This window comes from Phycodurus eques, chromosome 9 (genome assembly GCF_024500275.1).
Source record: "Phycodurus eques isolate BA_2022a chromosome 9, UOR_Pequ_1.1, whole genome shotgun sequence".
NCBI lineage: Eukaryota > Metazoa > Chordata > Actinopteri > Syngnathiformes > Syngnathidae > Phycodurus > Phycodurus eques.
Genome location: NC_084533.1, coordinates 28289155 through 28305222, shown reverse-complemented (window position 1 = coordinate 28305222; position 16068 = coordinate 28289155). Strand labels below are relative to the sequence as shown.

Here is a 16068-nt window from a genome sequence, read left to right as displayed (position 1 = left end):
GTTGCTGTTGCTTATCTTGGAAAAGTATTTTATTTCAGTGACATATCTGTTGGTTCTAAAACATTAAGTGACTGATGTAATGTTGCCGGAATGTCATTCGTCTTTTTCCTGGATACAACTGACATGTCTGAAAATCACATGAGACTGTGGAGCCATGTTGTCTGTTCTTTATTATTGTTGTTGTTGTCGAGTTTCGTGGATTGAATTGATACTGTCCTTCACTGCAGATAGTGTGAGATGTTGGCTGTAGTTGACCCAAACGTCCACTAGAGGACAGCGTGGACCGTGGCATCGGAGCCGCCTCGTCCACGGCGCGGGGCTCCTCCCAAATGCGCGTGATGTTTGTCGTCAGTGGAACAAAGAAGCTCAGACGGCGAAAGCGACCGATGCGACGGGGATCGCTACGCGGACTTTGTTTGGCTTTTTCCTTCACCTTCGGTGGGAAATCTTTTTGCAGCATTTCTCGCTCGTGTCTGGAATGACGCGTGCGGCGGGCAGATGGAGCTCTGTGCGGATGTATTTGCTCTTCGTGCTGCTGGAGTGTTACTGGGAAGCCGTGTGCGGCCAGCTCTCTTACTCCGCGGCGGAGGAGGTGAATGTGGGGACCGTCGTGGGAAATATCGCCAAGGATTTGAGCCTCAACGTGCGGGATTTGGAGTCCCGCATGTTGCAGATCGTTGCGGGAACCGAGAGGAAATATTTCGAGGTCAACCTCAAGACCGGTGTCCTCTACGTGAATGAGAGGATCGATCGAGAGGAACTGTGCGCGGATGAAGCCAAATGTTCAATCATTGTAGAGGCCGTCATAAATAATCCCTTAAAATTGTACCGTATTGAAATTACAATATTAGATGGAAATGACAATTATCCAGTATTTTCTCACCATGCAGAGGTTCTGAACATTAGTGAAACTACAGCAATAGGATCGAAATTTCCTCTGCACCCAGCTCATGACGCTGACGTTGGTAAAAATTCTGTCAATTCATACAAGCTCACTCAAAATGTACATTTTGCACTTGAGGTACACAAAGGAGAAAGCGTGACGCCAGAATTAGTGCTGCAGAAGCTTTTGGACCGAGAAAAACAGGCCGTGATCACACTCACGTTGACTGCAATTGATGGAGGAACGCCAGCAAAATCGGGCACGATGACCGTTGTTGTCAATGTGTTAGATAGCAACGACAATGCTCCTGTATTCAGTCAAAATCTATATAAAACTAGTGTATATGAGAATATTGAGATTGGCACATCAATAATAACCTTAAATGCGACTGATTTAGATGCAGGACAAAACGGACAAGTGTTCTATTCTTTCAATGCAGGAGGAAGAGAGAAGCAAACAAATATATTCTCGATTGATGAAAAAACCGGAACAGTCACAAATCAGAAAAATATTGACTTTGAACAAACAAATGCATTTGAACTCCAAATACGAGCCAGTGATGGCGGCTCATCTCCGTTAACCTCTCATGCCAAATTGCTGATCGAGGTTTTTGATGTCAATGACAATGCCCCTGAAATTTCAGTGACATCTTTGATGGACACAGTGAAAGAAGACGCAACAATTGGCACTGCCATTGCAATTGTGTCGGTGCTGGACAAAGATGGAGGAAAAAATGGTTTGGTGCACTGTAAAATGAAGAATAATGCGCCTTTTAAACTGGAGTCCAATTATAAGAACTCCTTTTCCTTGGTCGTCGGCGGTCCTCTCGACAGAGAGAGCGTATCTGCGTACGACGTCAGCATCATTGCAAGTGACGAAGGCGCTCCGCCTCTGTCCAGCACAAGCGTTATTCGCGTGCACGTCTCAGACGTGAACGACAACAAGCCTCGCTTCTCGGAGCCCCTCGTGAATGTTTACATCAAAGAAAATAGTCCACCGGGAGCGGTAATACATCAAGTGACTGCAGTCGATGACGACGTCCATCAAAACGGGCGCCTGACTTACTCGTTGCTGCAAAGCGCCACCGACTCGATTCCGATAACGACGATGATAAACATCGACTCGGAGAGCGGCGACATCGTCACTTTGCAGTCGTTCGACTACGAGGCGCTCAAGACGTTCGAGTTCAAAGTCCAGGCCGCGGACCGCGGCGTTCCTCCGCTGAGCGGCGAGGCGAGCGTCAACGTCTTCATCCTGGACGAGAACGACAACAGTCCCGGCGTCCTGCCGCCCTATTCCGAGCACGGCTCGGCCAACGGCGAGAGCGTCCCCTTTTCTGCCGAAGCGGGATACTTCGTGGCGAAGATCAGGGCCGTCGACGCAGACTCGGGATACAACGCGCTGCTCTCCTATCGCCTGTCCGAGCCCAAAGGCGGCGACGACGGGCTCTTCCGGATCGGAAGCGGCACCGGGGAGATTCGGACCAAGAGGAGAATGAGTGACGATGACCTGAAAAGTCACCCCTTGGTGGTGTTGGTGTGTGATCACGGAGAAGCCTCCCTGTCAGCTACTGTGTCTATTGACGTGCTGGTGCTGGAAAGCGCAGCCGACGTCCGCGCTCCGTTCAGACACGTGCCCGGAAAGGAGGAGAGCTTCTCCCGTTTCCACTTGTATCTGCTCATCGCCATCGCGGCCGTGTCGCTCGTCTTTCTGCTCGGCCTGCTGGCTTTCGCGGCCTTCAAATGCCGCGGACGGACGGACGGCGCCCCGACGATCGGCGCCCGCCCCGACGGGAGCCGGTCTTACTCCAAAGCCACTCAGCAGTATGACGTGTGTTTGGGCTCGGACACGCTCAAGAGCGACCTGGTGCTCTTCCCCTCGGCCTTTCCGCCGGGGGAAGCGGAACTCATCAGCATTCACGGGGGGGACACCTTCGGCAGGACTCAGACTTTGCCTCATAGCGAGAAGGTAGGAAAATTCCATTAACTCGAACGCTCTTTGTCATGCGATTCGCACAGTAATTAAAAGTAGAATGTTTTGCCGCGTGATTGTCCCACTTGTACGATTCGATTCTAGCTCTGTAGAAACCTTTTCAAGATTGTAAAATAAAAATGAAAGATGTGGATTAGGTTAGGTCCTTCAAATATACATAAAAGAGATCAATGGGATGAATTTATAATACAATTAACTTCTAATGACTTCATGAGCAATGAACTAATACAGATCAGGCATGCAGTTATTTTATTATTCGAAAATTATTATTGTTATTGTTCGCACACAGATTCCAAGTTCGGGATCTCGTGTGGAATGGAGTTTGGAACTTGCATAGTTTTAGCTCACAAGGGTCCTTGCTCTTTGACGAGCAGGAGGTGCGGCGAGAAGGATGAAGAGGACCGCAGGAGCTCAGGGATTTGTGTATCATTTGTGAAAGCATGTGTGACGTCATGGGCAGCCCTAAATATGATATTTATTCACATGAATATTCATGTGATTTTTAACTAGGAATATGTGACAGAGCGGCGATGATGTGTTCAATGGGGTCATTTACGCGAAGTTTGATTGTTTCGAAGCCTTAAGTTGCCTTTGGACAACTCCAGCATCAACTATAACAGCATTGTGTGACGGTACTCTGTTGCCAAATTGCAGATGAAATCGAGTATAAAGTGCTGCTATCTGAGCATCAAGTGGAGTTGTTTGCTCAAAGCTCTGCTTTAAAATGAGGTTTAAAAAAAAAAAAAAAAAAAAACTAACTCTTGAGACGCTCTCCGTGGTCCTGAAACGCATGCGTGCTCAAGTGCTGTCCATCGTTCTGATTTATTTCAACCCACTTCCCTAAAATACTGTGGGGTACCAGTAAATGAAGAGGAAGACACAAGCATGGGGGCGTAGTAGACAACTGATACGGAAAAATATATATTATAAGCCTAGATATTATTCTGAATTGCAAAAAAAAAAAAAAAAAAAAAAAAAAAGGCTAAACTGGGTTGCCGGCTCGCGTGTGTTTCCATTCCTCATATTATTTCCACATCTCCATTTGACTTCAAACTGCATTTCCCCATCACGGTCACAAGATGTCGCCGGAGACCGTGCTACAGAATTGCGTCTGCCGTGCAGAAACTCCTCCGACGTCGAAAACGTCACGAACGGGGAGTGTTCAGCGTCGACTCAACCCAGTTAAGAATCAGACGAGCCACGCGAAGCGAACGGGAGCGGCAAGCAATCCGTCAAAGGATATACATTTGTATTTTTGTTCATTGCCTGTGGATATTGACCAAAGGAAAACGGAATTGGTGTTGTCGAGTTGAGCAGGAATGGCTTCTCCGGGCCAGTGGCGAACCGTCGGGGGCCTTTTTTTCACTCTGCTTTGTCTGTGCGGCCGGACCGCGGCTCAGATATCCTACTCCATCTCGGAGGAGGTAGACAAAGGGACCGCGGTGGGAAATCTCGCCAAGGATTTCAACCTCAGCGTGCAGCAACTCCAAGCCGCGGGGCTGCACGTCAACTCCGCGTACAAAAAGCGATATTTCGACGTTGATCTGCAATCTGGAATCTTGGTCGTCAGCGAGAGAATAGACAGGGAGGAGCTGTGTCCGAACGTGTTGAGATGTTCTTTAAATATCGAAGCCGCGTTGAGTCGTCCTCGCAGGCTTCACCAAATCGAGGTTGTGATTCGTGACGTTAATGACAACGCTCCGGTTTTCAGTCAAGAAACTGCAACGATAGATTTGTATGAAAATTATTTTCTCGGGGAAAGGCATCCACTTCCACTCGCACATGACGCAGACGCGGGCGCCAACTCAGTGAAAACGTATCAATTAAAGCCGAATGAATACTTTGTCTTGGATGCGCAAAGCAACGGCGAAAGTGCATCTGCTGAGTTACTGCTGCACAAAGCATTAGACAGAGAAAAGCAGCCAGTCGTCGACCTCACGCTTCTTGCCATTGATGGAGGAAAACCTCCGAAATCAGGCACCATCCAAATCCTCATCAATGTCCTCGATGTCAACGACAACTCTCCTTTGTTCAGCAAATCTCTCTACAAGGTCCGAGTTGTTGAAAATGCAGACATCGGCACGCAGTTGTTAAGGCTTTCTGCTAGCGATTTAGACGATGGCGTTAACGGGCAACTGACGTACTCGTTTGCGGAAAGAGGGCGTTTTAACCCCGATCACGTGTTTGCCTTGGATGAAAATACAGGCGAAATCAGTGTCAAAGGTGATATTGATTATGAGGACACTCAAGCCTATGAGATTGGCGTTCAAGTGCGGGACAAAGGCGTTCCTCCTCGCTTGGCGCACAGCAAAGTCTTAGTGGAGGTCATTGACGTCAATGACAACGCGCCGGAAATCACCGTGTCGTCTCTCATGAGTCCTGTGAAAGAGGACGCCGAGATAGGCGCTGCCGTTGCCATGGTGAGGATTACCGATAAGGATGGGGGGCAAAATGGCCAAACAAAGTGCCTCATTGTTGGATCTGTGCCATTCCTATTAAAGTTGAACTATAAAAATTACTACTCACTGTTGGTTGCCGGGCCTCTTGACAGAGAGCGAACATCCCGGCATCTCGTCACACTCGCCGCGACTGACGAAGGAAAGCCGGCTCGGTCCACGACACGAGTCATCGACATTCAAGTTTCGGACGTCAATGACAATCCGCCTCACTTCGCCGAGCGTGAAATTAATATTTACGTGAAGGAGAATAGTCCGGTTGGAACGACGATTTACACTTTGACGACGACGGACGCCGATTCGGTTGAAAACGGAAAAGCATCTTATCGTTTGATTGACAGTTCTTTTAAAACGACACAAACGGCTTCATTGATAAACATCGACTCGGAGAGCGGCGACATCGTCACTTTGCAGTCGTTCGACTACGAGACGCTCAAGACGTTCGAGTTCAAAGTCCAGGCCGCGGACCGCGGCGTTCCTCCGCTGAGCGGCGAGGCGAGCGTCAACGTCTTCATCCTGGACGAGAACGACAACAGTCCCGGCGTCCTGCCGCCCTATTCCGAGCACGGCTCGGCCAACGGCGAGAGCGTCCCCTTTTCTGCCGAAGCGGGATACTTCGTGGCGAAGATCAGGGCCGTCGACGCAGACTCGGGATACAACGCGCTGCTCTCCTATCGCCTGTCCGAGCCCAAAGGCGGCGACGACGGGCTCTTCCGGATCGGAAGCGGCACCGGGGAGATTCGGACCAAGAGGAGAATGAGTGACGATGACCTGAAAAGTCACCCCTTGGTGGTGTTGGTGTGTGATCACGGAGAAGCCTCCCTGTCAGCTACTGTGTCTATTGACGTGCTGGTGCTGGAAAGCGCAGCCGACGTCCGCGCTCCGTTCAGACACGTGCCCGGAAAGGAGGAGAGCTTCTCCCGTTTCCACTTGTATCTGCTCATCGCCATCGCGGCCGTGTCGCTCGTCTTTCTGCTCGGCCTGCTGGCTTTCGCGGCCTTCAAATGCCGCGGACGGACGGACGGCGCCCCGACGATCGGCGCCCGCCCCGACGGGAGCCGGTCTTACTCCAAAGCCACTCAGCAGTATGACGTGTGTTTGGGCTCGGACACGCTCAAGAGCGACCTGGTGCTCTTCCCCTCGCCCTTTCCGCCGGGGGAAGCGGAACTCATCAGCATTCACGGCGGGGACACCTTCGGCAGGACTCAGACTTTGCCTCATACCGAGAAGGTAGGCTTTACATTTATACAGTTGTTAATAGATATATACAGTTATACTGTGTATTGAAACGGTGGACCTGCAAAGTTTCAAATGCCAGGTTATTACGAGACTTTTCTCAGATTTGACCAAAGACTGAAAAGCTACGCGTGGTTTATTTTGTTCAAGTCACAAAGAATTTGTAGCTTGACGAAGTGTCGTGAGAGCTTTTTTCTTTTCTTTTCTTCAATTTGGTCAATTCCAGCATTGGTAGGAAAGACGACAAATATCTGCAATAGAAATGAAAAGCATTGGTTTGCCATCTGCTCACGTGCACAAAGTGGGAACTCCATCAGATGATTTAAAATGTCAAAGAAACTCTTTCTTCATCACGATTTGGTACTCGACGCTTTGTTTTGTGATTTCTCCGGTAGCGCAGTTGTTGACGTGGCTGACTTGTATCGTATAAATTATGGATCACTTATTATGTTCCCAACATGCTGGTGTCGCACTCTCCGTGCAAGCGGAAGTCGTCAAAAATATATTTATCGAAAGCCTGTGCACAATATTCACGTTTGCATGGCGTGACTGACTCGCTGATATTTTTATACCGTGTAAATAATTCACAGTTTTGTTGATAAATGATATTCTCTGATCGCCGTCGGCTGTGGGATGGACAGTATATTTTTCATCGGCAGATATTCATTTCCAAATATAAGATTTCTAAGAATCTTCATCACAATTCGAGGCATTTTTCAGTGGAATCATCCAAAGTTCGACCTCATTGGTCATATGTAAGAAGGACCACGCATAATGGTACTTTGAACATAATATATAGCAATGGTCATAAACCTCAACAAATACCGTGTACATGTTGTTTTGATTTCCTTTTTGTTTAGTTTTATTGTCTCGTGTTTTCACTGCGCGGTCGTTCAGAAAAGTGTTCGACGCGTTAATGCTTTAACAGTCGTCGACCACACGATGTCGCACTGAGACCACAAATGAGGCCGACGCGTCATCGCTCCTCACTGGCGGATGTAAAACTTGTCATCGGCTGCGGCTTCGACACGCAGTCACTCGGTTGTATGCGGCGAGAAGGACAAGCGCGTTTGCCTCCAGCTGGAGATTCGGGTTGTTGCCGGAGATGCAAGCGTCGGATGCGCTTCACTAGCCGGATTGTTGTTTATTGTGCAACGATGAGGGCGGAGGAGTATTTGTGGATTCCCGTCGTCGTTGTGCTTCTCCTTTGTCGTGCATCTGCTTCGCAATTCTCTTACTCCGTTTCCGAGGAGATGAACAAAGGCGCGGTGGTGGGGAATATCGCCAAGGATTTGAACCTCGATTTGCAGGAGCTGCACAACCGAGACCTGCGTATTGTGTCAAGTTACAGTAAGAAATACATTGACGCAGATCTTGGGACGGGGAACCTCTTTGTTCACGACAAAATAGACCGGGAGGAGCTTTGTCCCAACGCGGCGCAATGCTTTGTGAGAATGCAGGCGGTGCTGAGCAACCCGATGAGCGTGCACCGCATTGACGTCAATGTTTTAGATGTCAACGACAACTCGCCGACGTTTGAGGAACAATTGCACACCTTAAAGATATCTGAGAACGTAGCACCCGGAGAGAGATATTTCCTCCCAGAAGCAGAGGATTCGGACACGGGAAGCAATTTAGTCAAGACGTATGAATTGAGTCCAAATGAGCATTTTACGCTGGATGTGCAGAGTGCTGGAAAACACGGCGTGTCTGCAGAGCTGGTGCTGCGCAAATCTTTAGATCGAGAGAAAGAGCCTGTTCATGAGCTCACGCTCACCGCTGTCGATGGAGGAAAACCGGCTAAATCGGGCACGTTACAAATCAAAGTCGTGGTCATGGATGTGAACGACAACACGCCCGTTTTCAGCAAGTCGCTTTACAAAGTGCGTGTGAGTGAAAACGCTGCACTGGGATCATTTGTGATCAAATTAAACGCAACGGATATCGACGAAGGCACGAACGGCAAGATCACGTATTCTTTCATTCAACGAGGCAACAATGACCCGTCAAACGTTTTCAATCTCAATTGGGAAACGGGAGAAATCACCGTGAAAGGTGCTTTGGATTACGAGGAGACTCCTGCTTATGAAGTCAGGATCCAAGCAATGGATCGAGGCGCCGTTCCTCGTAGCGCGCATGCTAAACTCCTCATCGAGATAATTGATGTGAACGACAATGCCCCCGAAATCACGGTGACGTCGCTGATGACGCCGGTCAAGGAAAACGCAGAATCGGGGACAATCGTCGCTTTGGTTACCGTGAGCGATAAGGATGCTGGGAACAACGGTGTAGCCAACTGTCAGGTGGGCGGATCTGTTCCCTTTAAGTTCAATTCCAACTACAACAATGATTATTCTTTAGTAGTTGACGGAGCACTAGACAGAGAAAACGCCTCCCTGTATAATGTGTCCATCATAGCCACTGATGATGGAAGTCCACCTCTGTCCACGAGAAGAATAATTACCGTTCACGTTTCTGACGTTAATGACAATGCGCCTCGATTTAGGGAACCTGTCATGAATGTGTATGTCAAAGAAAATAGTCCAATAGGATATTCTCTTTGCTCCATAAAAGCAGCTGACCCGGATTTGGGCCAAAATGCTCAATTGTCATACACACTGTTAGATAGTCATCCCAGGAATATTCCAATTTCATCACTTCTCAACATCGACTCGGAGAGCGGCGACATCGTCACTTTGCAGTCGTTCGACTACGAGACGCTCAAGACGTTCGAGTTCAAAGTCCAGGCCGCGGACCGCGGCGTTCCTCCGCTCAGCGCCGAGGTGAGCGTCACCGTTTTTATCCTGGACGAGAACGACAACAGTCCCGGCATTCTGCCGCCCTATTCCGAGCACGGCTCGGCCAACGGCGAGAGCGTCCCCTTTTCTGCCGAAGCGGGATACTTCGTGGCGAAGATCAGGGCCGTCGACGCAGACTCGGGATACAACGCGCTGCTCTCCTATCGCCTGTCCGAGCCCAAAGGCGGCGACGACGGGCTCTTCCGGATCGGAAGCGGCACCGGGGAGATTCGGACCAAGAGGAGAATGAGTGACGATGACCTGAAAAGTCACCCCTTGGTGGTGTTGGTGTGTGATCACGGAGAAGCCTCCCTGTCAGCTACTGTGTCTATTGACGTGCTGGTGCTGGAAAGCGCAGCCGACGTCCGCGCTCCGTTCAGACACGTGCCCGGAAAGGAGGAGAGCTTCTCCCGTTTCCACTTGTATCTGCTCATCGCCATCGCGGCCGTGTCGCTCGTCTTTCTGCTCGGCCTGCTGGCTTTCGCGGCCCTCAAATGCCGCGGACGGACGGACGGCGCCCCGACGATCGGCGCCCGCCCCGACGGGAGCCGGTCTTACTCCAAAGCCACTCAGCAGTATGACGTGTGTTTGGGCTCGGACACGCTCAAGAGCGACTTGGTGCTCTTCCCCTCGGCCTTTCCGCCGGGGGAAGCGGAACTCATCAGCATTCACGGCGGGGACACCTTCGGCAGGACTCAGACTTTGCCTCATACCGAGAAGGTAGGCTGGCAATTTGTATATTTTGTTCCGTATACGCGACTGCCTCTAGTCTGACAGTTAATAGCGACATATAAACTATAAACAAGTAACAACACAGTTGCTGATATCAAACTTCCCCAGTAGTTGTGACAACATTTTGCTCGTCTCAAACATGTCTAAGCACAAGAATCATGCTTACAATCGTCAAATAATCATAATCTATCACAGATGGAGGATCCAATTTGATTTTCCTCTGCATTTTGCACTCACGCTGTAGACTGCTGTAAGCTTGCTATAAACCGGCTGGTGTCGGTTTCACACGAAGGCCTTGTGTGTTCCCTGTAATGTTGGCGCGACTCTGGTCGTCTCTGTGGTCCTGAATTTCCATTCTTTGCTTTACATAAGCACTCATTTTCTACTTGGCGGTGGGAAACAGCAACTCAAATGTCACTGTCCGTGGTGCCGGACTTGCTGTTGGTACACTTTTGCGACTTCTTCATCTCATGTATCAGATTGGGAATCGATCCATCAATTTCGTATCTACCGCTGGGCGGTCCCGTTCAGAGCGGCGGGGAGCTGGAGCCGATGCCAGTTTACGACAGGCGAACGGCGGACTGCCCCATTGACTGGGCATCGGTCGATCGCAGTCACACCGTCACTGAGTGGGAACTGAAACCACACCGGCTGAAGTCAGGGGAGGGAAGATTTACAGGAGCGTCAAACTCATTTTTGTCACGGGTCGGTACGGTTTCCCCCCAGAGGGCCGTTGTGGCTGTGGAACCATGAAATAAACGTTTAACCGCCTCATTCTGCGTTACATATACACAACAAACTGATGGATCAGTGGTTCTGAAATCAGAACGAAGTCAGGGATAATAGTTGGTTCAACTTTTTATTCACGTTACTGTAAAAAGGTGGTTGGTAACCAAAGAATGCTTGCATTTTATCAACGGATGTATTTATGACACATGGGAATTTGACTTTTTGGCACAGGTTTTCACAAGAATCAGAAAAATTGCCGCAAATGATTTGCTCATGCGGGCCACATAAAACGATGCGGTGGGCCGGATGTGGCCCCCGGGCCTTGGGTTTGACACCGACAATTTACACCATCGGTGATTCCAAATTAAGTGTGATAATTATGATTATACGTTGCAGTCGTAGTAGCAGTAAGAGTAACGTCAGAATTGATACGTTTGTTTGTTTTGTTTGGTGTCAACAACATGGGAAGAAGTTAGTTTTAAGTTTATAAACAGTCGTTTTTTGGGGGTTCTGAATATGTTATTCATGAAAGTGGAAGATGATATTCAATATTTCCTCGTGTTATCAGCTGTCAGGGTTAAAAACCCGATTTTGAAAGTTTATGTCGTTGTTTTGACGTCATTCTGTCACGTGTGACTGTAAAGAGAGACTCACCACCTGAAATTGACCACACGGGGTCGCACGAGACCGTAGATATGAAGGAGCGTATTCGACGGCCCCTCAGTAGTTTTACTCCGCCCTGCCTGGGGAGAAAGAAATCGTCACGAGCCGATCGTCGATGCGCAGAAGGCGCACAGAGACGCACGGAAACCTCGCGACAGCAACGCTGCATTGGGCGGAATTATCTCCATGTGGATAAATGAGAACGGAATTCCGCTCACTTCTCGCCGCATTGACGATGAGGACGCGTCAACAAAGACGGGATTTTTGGATGTTCTTTGCTTTGCTTGTGTGTGTTTCCGGCTCGCCCGCGACGCAACTGTCCTTCTCCATGAACGAGGAGGCGAACAAAGGCTTCGTGCTGGGGAACATCGCCAAGGATTTCAACCTCAACGTGCACGAGCTGCACACCAGAGGTCTGCGTGTGGTCTCCAGCTACAGCAAAGAGTATTTCAACGTGAATTTACAAAGCGGCAACCTATTTGTGAACGAAAGAGTCGACAGGGAGGAGCTTTGTCCGAATGTGGTCAAATGCGCGTTGAGGATACAGGCTGTGTTAAACAATCCGATGACGGCGCATCGTATTGAGATCCATATTTTGGATATCAACGATAATGCGCCTGCTTTTGTCGAAAATGCGTACACTTTGGACATCTCGGAATCAGCTTTGCCGGGAGAGCGGCATTTCCTCCCGGTGGCTGTGGACGCAGACGTTGGCAGCAACTCGGTGAGGAGCTATAAACTGAGCAATAATGAACATTTTACACTGGACGTGCAGGGCGGAGGAGACCACGACGTGTCTGCTGAATTGGTGCTGCAAAAACCTTTAGACCGAGAGAAACAATCACTCATCACCCTCACGCTCACTGCCCTCGATGGGGGGAAACCTCCAAAATCTGGCTCGTTGCAAATTCTGGTAAATGTGCGCGATGTCAATGACAACGTGCCCACGTTTAGCAAGTCGCTGTATAAAGCGCGCCTGAGGGAAGATGCCGCACAGGGCTCACACGTGATCAAATTAAACGCAACAGATTTGGACGAAGGCACGAACGGCAAAATCACGTATTCTTTCATTCAACGAGGCAACAATGACCCGTCAAACGTTTTCAATCTCAATTGGGAAACGGGAGAAATCACCGTGAAAGGTGCTTTGGATTACGAGGAGACTCCTGCTTATGAAGTCAGGATCCAAGCAATGGATCGAGGCGCCGTTCCTCGTAGCGCGCATGCTAAACTCCTCATCGAGATAATTGATGTGAACGACAATGCCCCCGAAATCACGGTGACGTCGCTGATGACGCCGGTCAAGGAAAACGCAGAATCGGGGACAATCGTCGCTTTGGTTACCGTGAGCGATAAGGATGCTGGGAACAACGGTGTAGCCAACTGTCAGGTGGGCGGATCTGTTCCCTTTAAGTTCAATTCCAACTACAACAATGATTATTCTTTAGTAGTTGACGGAGCACTAGACAGAGAAAACGCCTCCCTGTATAATGTGTCCATCATAGCCACTGATGATGGAAGTCCACCTCTGTCCACGAGAAGAATAATTACCGTTCACGTTTCTGACGTTAATGACAATGCGCCTCGATTTAGGGAACCTGTCATGAATGTGTATGTCAAAGAAAATAGTCCAATAGGATATTCTCTTTGCTCCATAAAAGCAGCTGACCCGGATTTGGGCCAAAATGCTCAATTGTCATACACACTGTTAGATAGTCATCCCAGGAATATTCCAATTTCATCACTTCTCAACATCGACTCGGAGAGCGGCGACATCGTCACTTTGCAGTCGTTCGACTACGAGACGCTCAAGACGTTCGAGTTCAAAGTCCAGGCCGCGGACCGCGGCGTTCCTCCGCTCAGCGCCGAGGTGAGCGTCACCGTTTTTATCCTGGACGAGAACGACAACAGTCCCGGCATTCCTGCCGCCCTATTCCGAGCACGGCTCGGCCAACGGCGAGAGCGTCCCCTTTTCTGCCGAAGCGGGATACTTCGTGGCGAAGATCAGGGCCGTCGACGCAGACTCGGGATACAACGCGCTGCTCTCCTATCGCCTGTCCGAGCCCAAAGGCGGCGACGACGGGCTCTTCCGGATCGGAAGCGGCACCGGGGAGATTCGGACCAAGAGGAGAATGAGTGACGATGACCTGAAAAGTCACCCCTTGGTGGTGTTGGTGTGTGATCACGGAGAAGCCTCCCTGTCAGCTACTGTGTCTATTGACGTGCTGGTGCTGGAAAGCGCAGCCGACGTCCGCGCTCCGTTCAGACACGTGCCCGGAAAGGAGGAGAGCTTCTCCCGTTTCCACTTGTATCTGCTCATCGCCATCGCGGCCGTGTCGCTCGTCTTTCTGCCTCGGCCTGCTGGCTTTCGCGGCCCTTCAAATGCCGCGGACGGACGGACGGCGCCCCGACGATCGGCGCCCGCCCCGACGGGAGCCGGTCTTACTCCAAAGCCACTCAGCAGTATGACGTGTGTTTGGGCTCGGACACGCTCAAGAGCGACCTGGTGCTCTTCCCCTCGCCCTTTCCGCCGGGGGAAGCGGAACTCATCAGCATTCACGGAGGGGACACCTTCGGCAGGACTCAGACTTTGCCTCATAGTGAGAAGGTAGGCTCAGATTTGTCTTTGAATGCTCACACTCAGCCAGTAATATTTACAATTCATAAATAACGTCGTGCTCCTCCAGATGTATAATCAGCAATGTCAACATTAGACTGACTGGATAATCAGTTGACGTTTGGCAATTCGATACAAATGATGGATTTCAATAGTACAGCGTGGCCAAAGTGTCGCGGTGCACATAGTTGCGGTTGTGGTATGAATTCCCACCCCATTGTTGGTTGCACGGCGACAAGTTTCGGGTGGAGTTCACCTTTCAATCTGTCTTTTATGTCTTGTCAGCTGGGATGGCACCCAGACCTCGAACACGACGCGTTCAATTATAAACCGCGCTGTCCTTGGTGCTGAATATCGTTTCAGTTCGCAGTGGAAAAAGCTTTCTTGAATTCCACTCACCATCCTCACTGACTCCACGCCTGAAATAGTAGGCTACTTATTTGGTGGACAAAAGTGGACTAGAATAGCAGTTCATGTGCAAATAATACTCGCGTTGTTTTGGCTTGAACTTTCGCTCGCATAATGTTTGTGTTTCAACGTGTAGTAGGTTGCTTAGCAACGCGCAATTGAGTTTGTCCCATTTTCACAAAACGATGTGGGGTGGACCTCGCATGGATTTGACCACATTTGACCTCATTAACCATTCTGACCTGAAGTCTGAATAGATTTTTGCTTTTCGAACTCAACTGGAATGTGTTGTTTACGACTTCACATCATTCTAGAATGATCGTCCTGTATTTGCACTCATTTCATTCTGACCATGATTGAGCATGGCCCTTATTTGTATCGGAACAGTTCATAATATTTGTATGCATAATATTTGTATGAAAACTAATATTTGTAATTTGATTGTTGCTACTTGATTACCTATCCCCCCCTCTCGATTGAAGCCATCGATATGCAGTATAGAAGCGCTTTCAGAACCACATACTGTGTTTTTGAGGCAAATTGTGTTTATCCCAAGTTTGAACGCTTGAGGTCGCATCAGACCACCACTTTGTGTCCGCTCACTGGCTCCGCGGTCGGGCGTCGCGTCATCAGGCTGCTCGCGCTGTGTGCGGAGCCCAAATGACGACGATATTTGGAGGAGGAGGATAGCGGATGGAATTATGGACGATCGGGCGTTGTTTTGTGGTTAAAAAGCTGTGTTTCTGACGTGGGAATCCGTGGAAATAGCGATGGGCGGTGGACGGAAAACGTCGAGGTTGTGCTGTTTCTTTCTTGTGGTTTTATGGCACTGCTGCGCTGCGCAGATTTCCTACTCTATTTCCGAAGAGGTGGACAAAGGAACCGTGGTGGGCAACCTTGCGAAGGACTTAAATGTCAACGTGAGGGACCTTCAAACTCGGGATCTCAGTGTGGTGTCGGTTTACAGTAAGGAATACTTCAAGGCCAATTTTCGAACGGGAGAGCTTTATGTCGCAGAGCGAATAGACCGCGAGGGGTTGTGTCCAAAGGCGACAAAATGCACTCTCAGCTTCGAAGCCATCCTGAGAAAGCCGATGTCGCTGCAACGGATTGAGGTGCTGGTTGATGACTTGAACGACAACGCACCCCGCTTCGTGGAGGAGTCACATTCAATGAACGTGTCTGAATCCTCACCCACGGGCGAGCGCTTCTTACTCCCACTGGCGCTTGACGCTGATATCGGCGCAAACGCGGTAAAGACTTACAAGCTGAGTACAAATGAACATTTTTCTCTTGACGTGCAAGGCGGCGGAGAGCAGAGTGTATCAGCTGAGTTGGTGCTGCTGAAAGCTTTAGATCGAGAAAAACAAGCCACGATTAAATTCACACTTACTGCCGTTGATGGAGGAAAGCCTTCCAAAACTGGAACGTTGTTGTTGAATGTCAATGTTTTGGATGTTAACGATAACACGCCTTCATTTAGCCAAGCGCTGTACAAGGCTCGCGTGAAAGAAAATGCGCCCTCTGGGTCTTTAGTGATTCAGTTGAGTGCGA

General features: G+C 49.5%; 4 protein-coding genes and 1 pseudogene across 4 annotated transcripts in view; all 5 read left to right on the top strand.

The window, feature by feature from the left end:
• Positions 1 to 385: 385 nt before the first annotated feature.
• On the top strand, positions 386 to 2873 carry LOC133407519 (protocadherin alpha-8-like). The gene has a single exon (XM_061685506.1). The coding sequence runs from the start codon at positions 479 to 481 to the stop codon at positions 2867 to 2869; it is 2391 nt and encodes a 796-aa protein (XP_061541490.1). The 5' UTR covers positions 386 to 478; the 3' UTR covers positions 2870 to 2873.
• Positions 2874 to 4181: 1308 nt separating this feature from the next.
• LOC133407516 (protocadherin alpha-8-like) lies at positions 4182 to 6628 on the top strand. Its single transcript, XM_061685504.1, has one exon. It carries the CDS (start codon positions 4195 to 4197, stop codon positions 6616 to 6618), a length of 2424 nt encoding a protein of 807 aa, XP_061541488.1. The 5' UTR covers positions 4182 to 4194; the 3' UTR covers positions 6619 to 6628.
• A 901-nt stretch (positions 6629 to 7529) lies between these two features.
• On the top strand, positions 7530 to 10532 carry LOC133407508 (protocadherin alpha-C2-like). Its single transcript, XM_061685498.1, has one exon. It carries the CDS (start codon positions 7530 to 7532, stop codon positions 10137 to 10139), a length of 2610 nt encoding a protein of 869 aa, XP_061541482.1. The 3' UTR covers positions 10140 to 10532.
• A 580-nt stretch (positions 10533 to 11112) lies between these two features.
• LOC133407512 (protocadherin alpha-2-like) lies at positions 11113 to 14369 on the top strand (annotated as a pseudogene).
• Positions 14370 to 14494: 125 nt separating this feature from the next.
• Positions 14495 to 16068, top strand: part of LOC133408136 (protocadherin beta-14-like) — a 2028-nt gene continuing 454 nt past the window's right edge. The window contains exon 1 of the mRNA XM_061686643.1: positions 14495 to 16062. Within this exon, the coding sequence (XP_061542627.1) occupies positions 15285 to 16062 (778 nt within the window). The 5' untranslated portion in view covers positions 14495 to 15284. The remainder of the gene's footprint in view (positions 16063 to 16068) is intronic.

What these genes read in the sequence shown, in the direction of transcription:
- LOC133407519 (XM_061685506.1), top strand. Translation starts at nt 479, where the DNA reads ATGACGCGTGCGGCGGGCAGATGGAGCTCTGTGCGGATGTATTTGCTC.
- LOC133407516 (XM_061685504.1), top strand. Translation starts at nt 4,195, where the DNA reads ATGGCTTCTCCGGGCCAGTGGCGAACCGTCGGGGGCCTTTTTTTCACT.
- LOC133407508 (XM_061685498.1), top strand. Translation starts at nt 7,530, where the DNA reads ATGAGGCCGACGCGTCATCGCTCCTCACTGGCGGATGTAAAACTTGTC.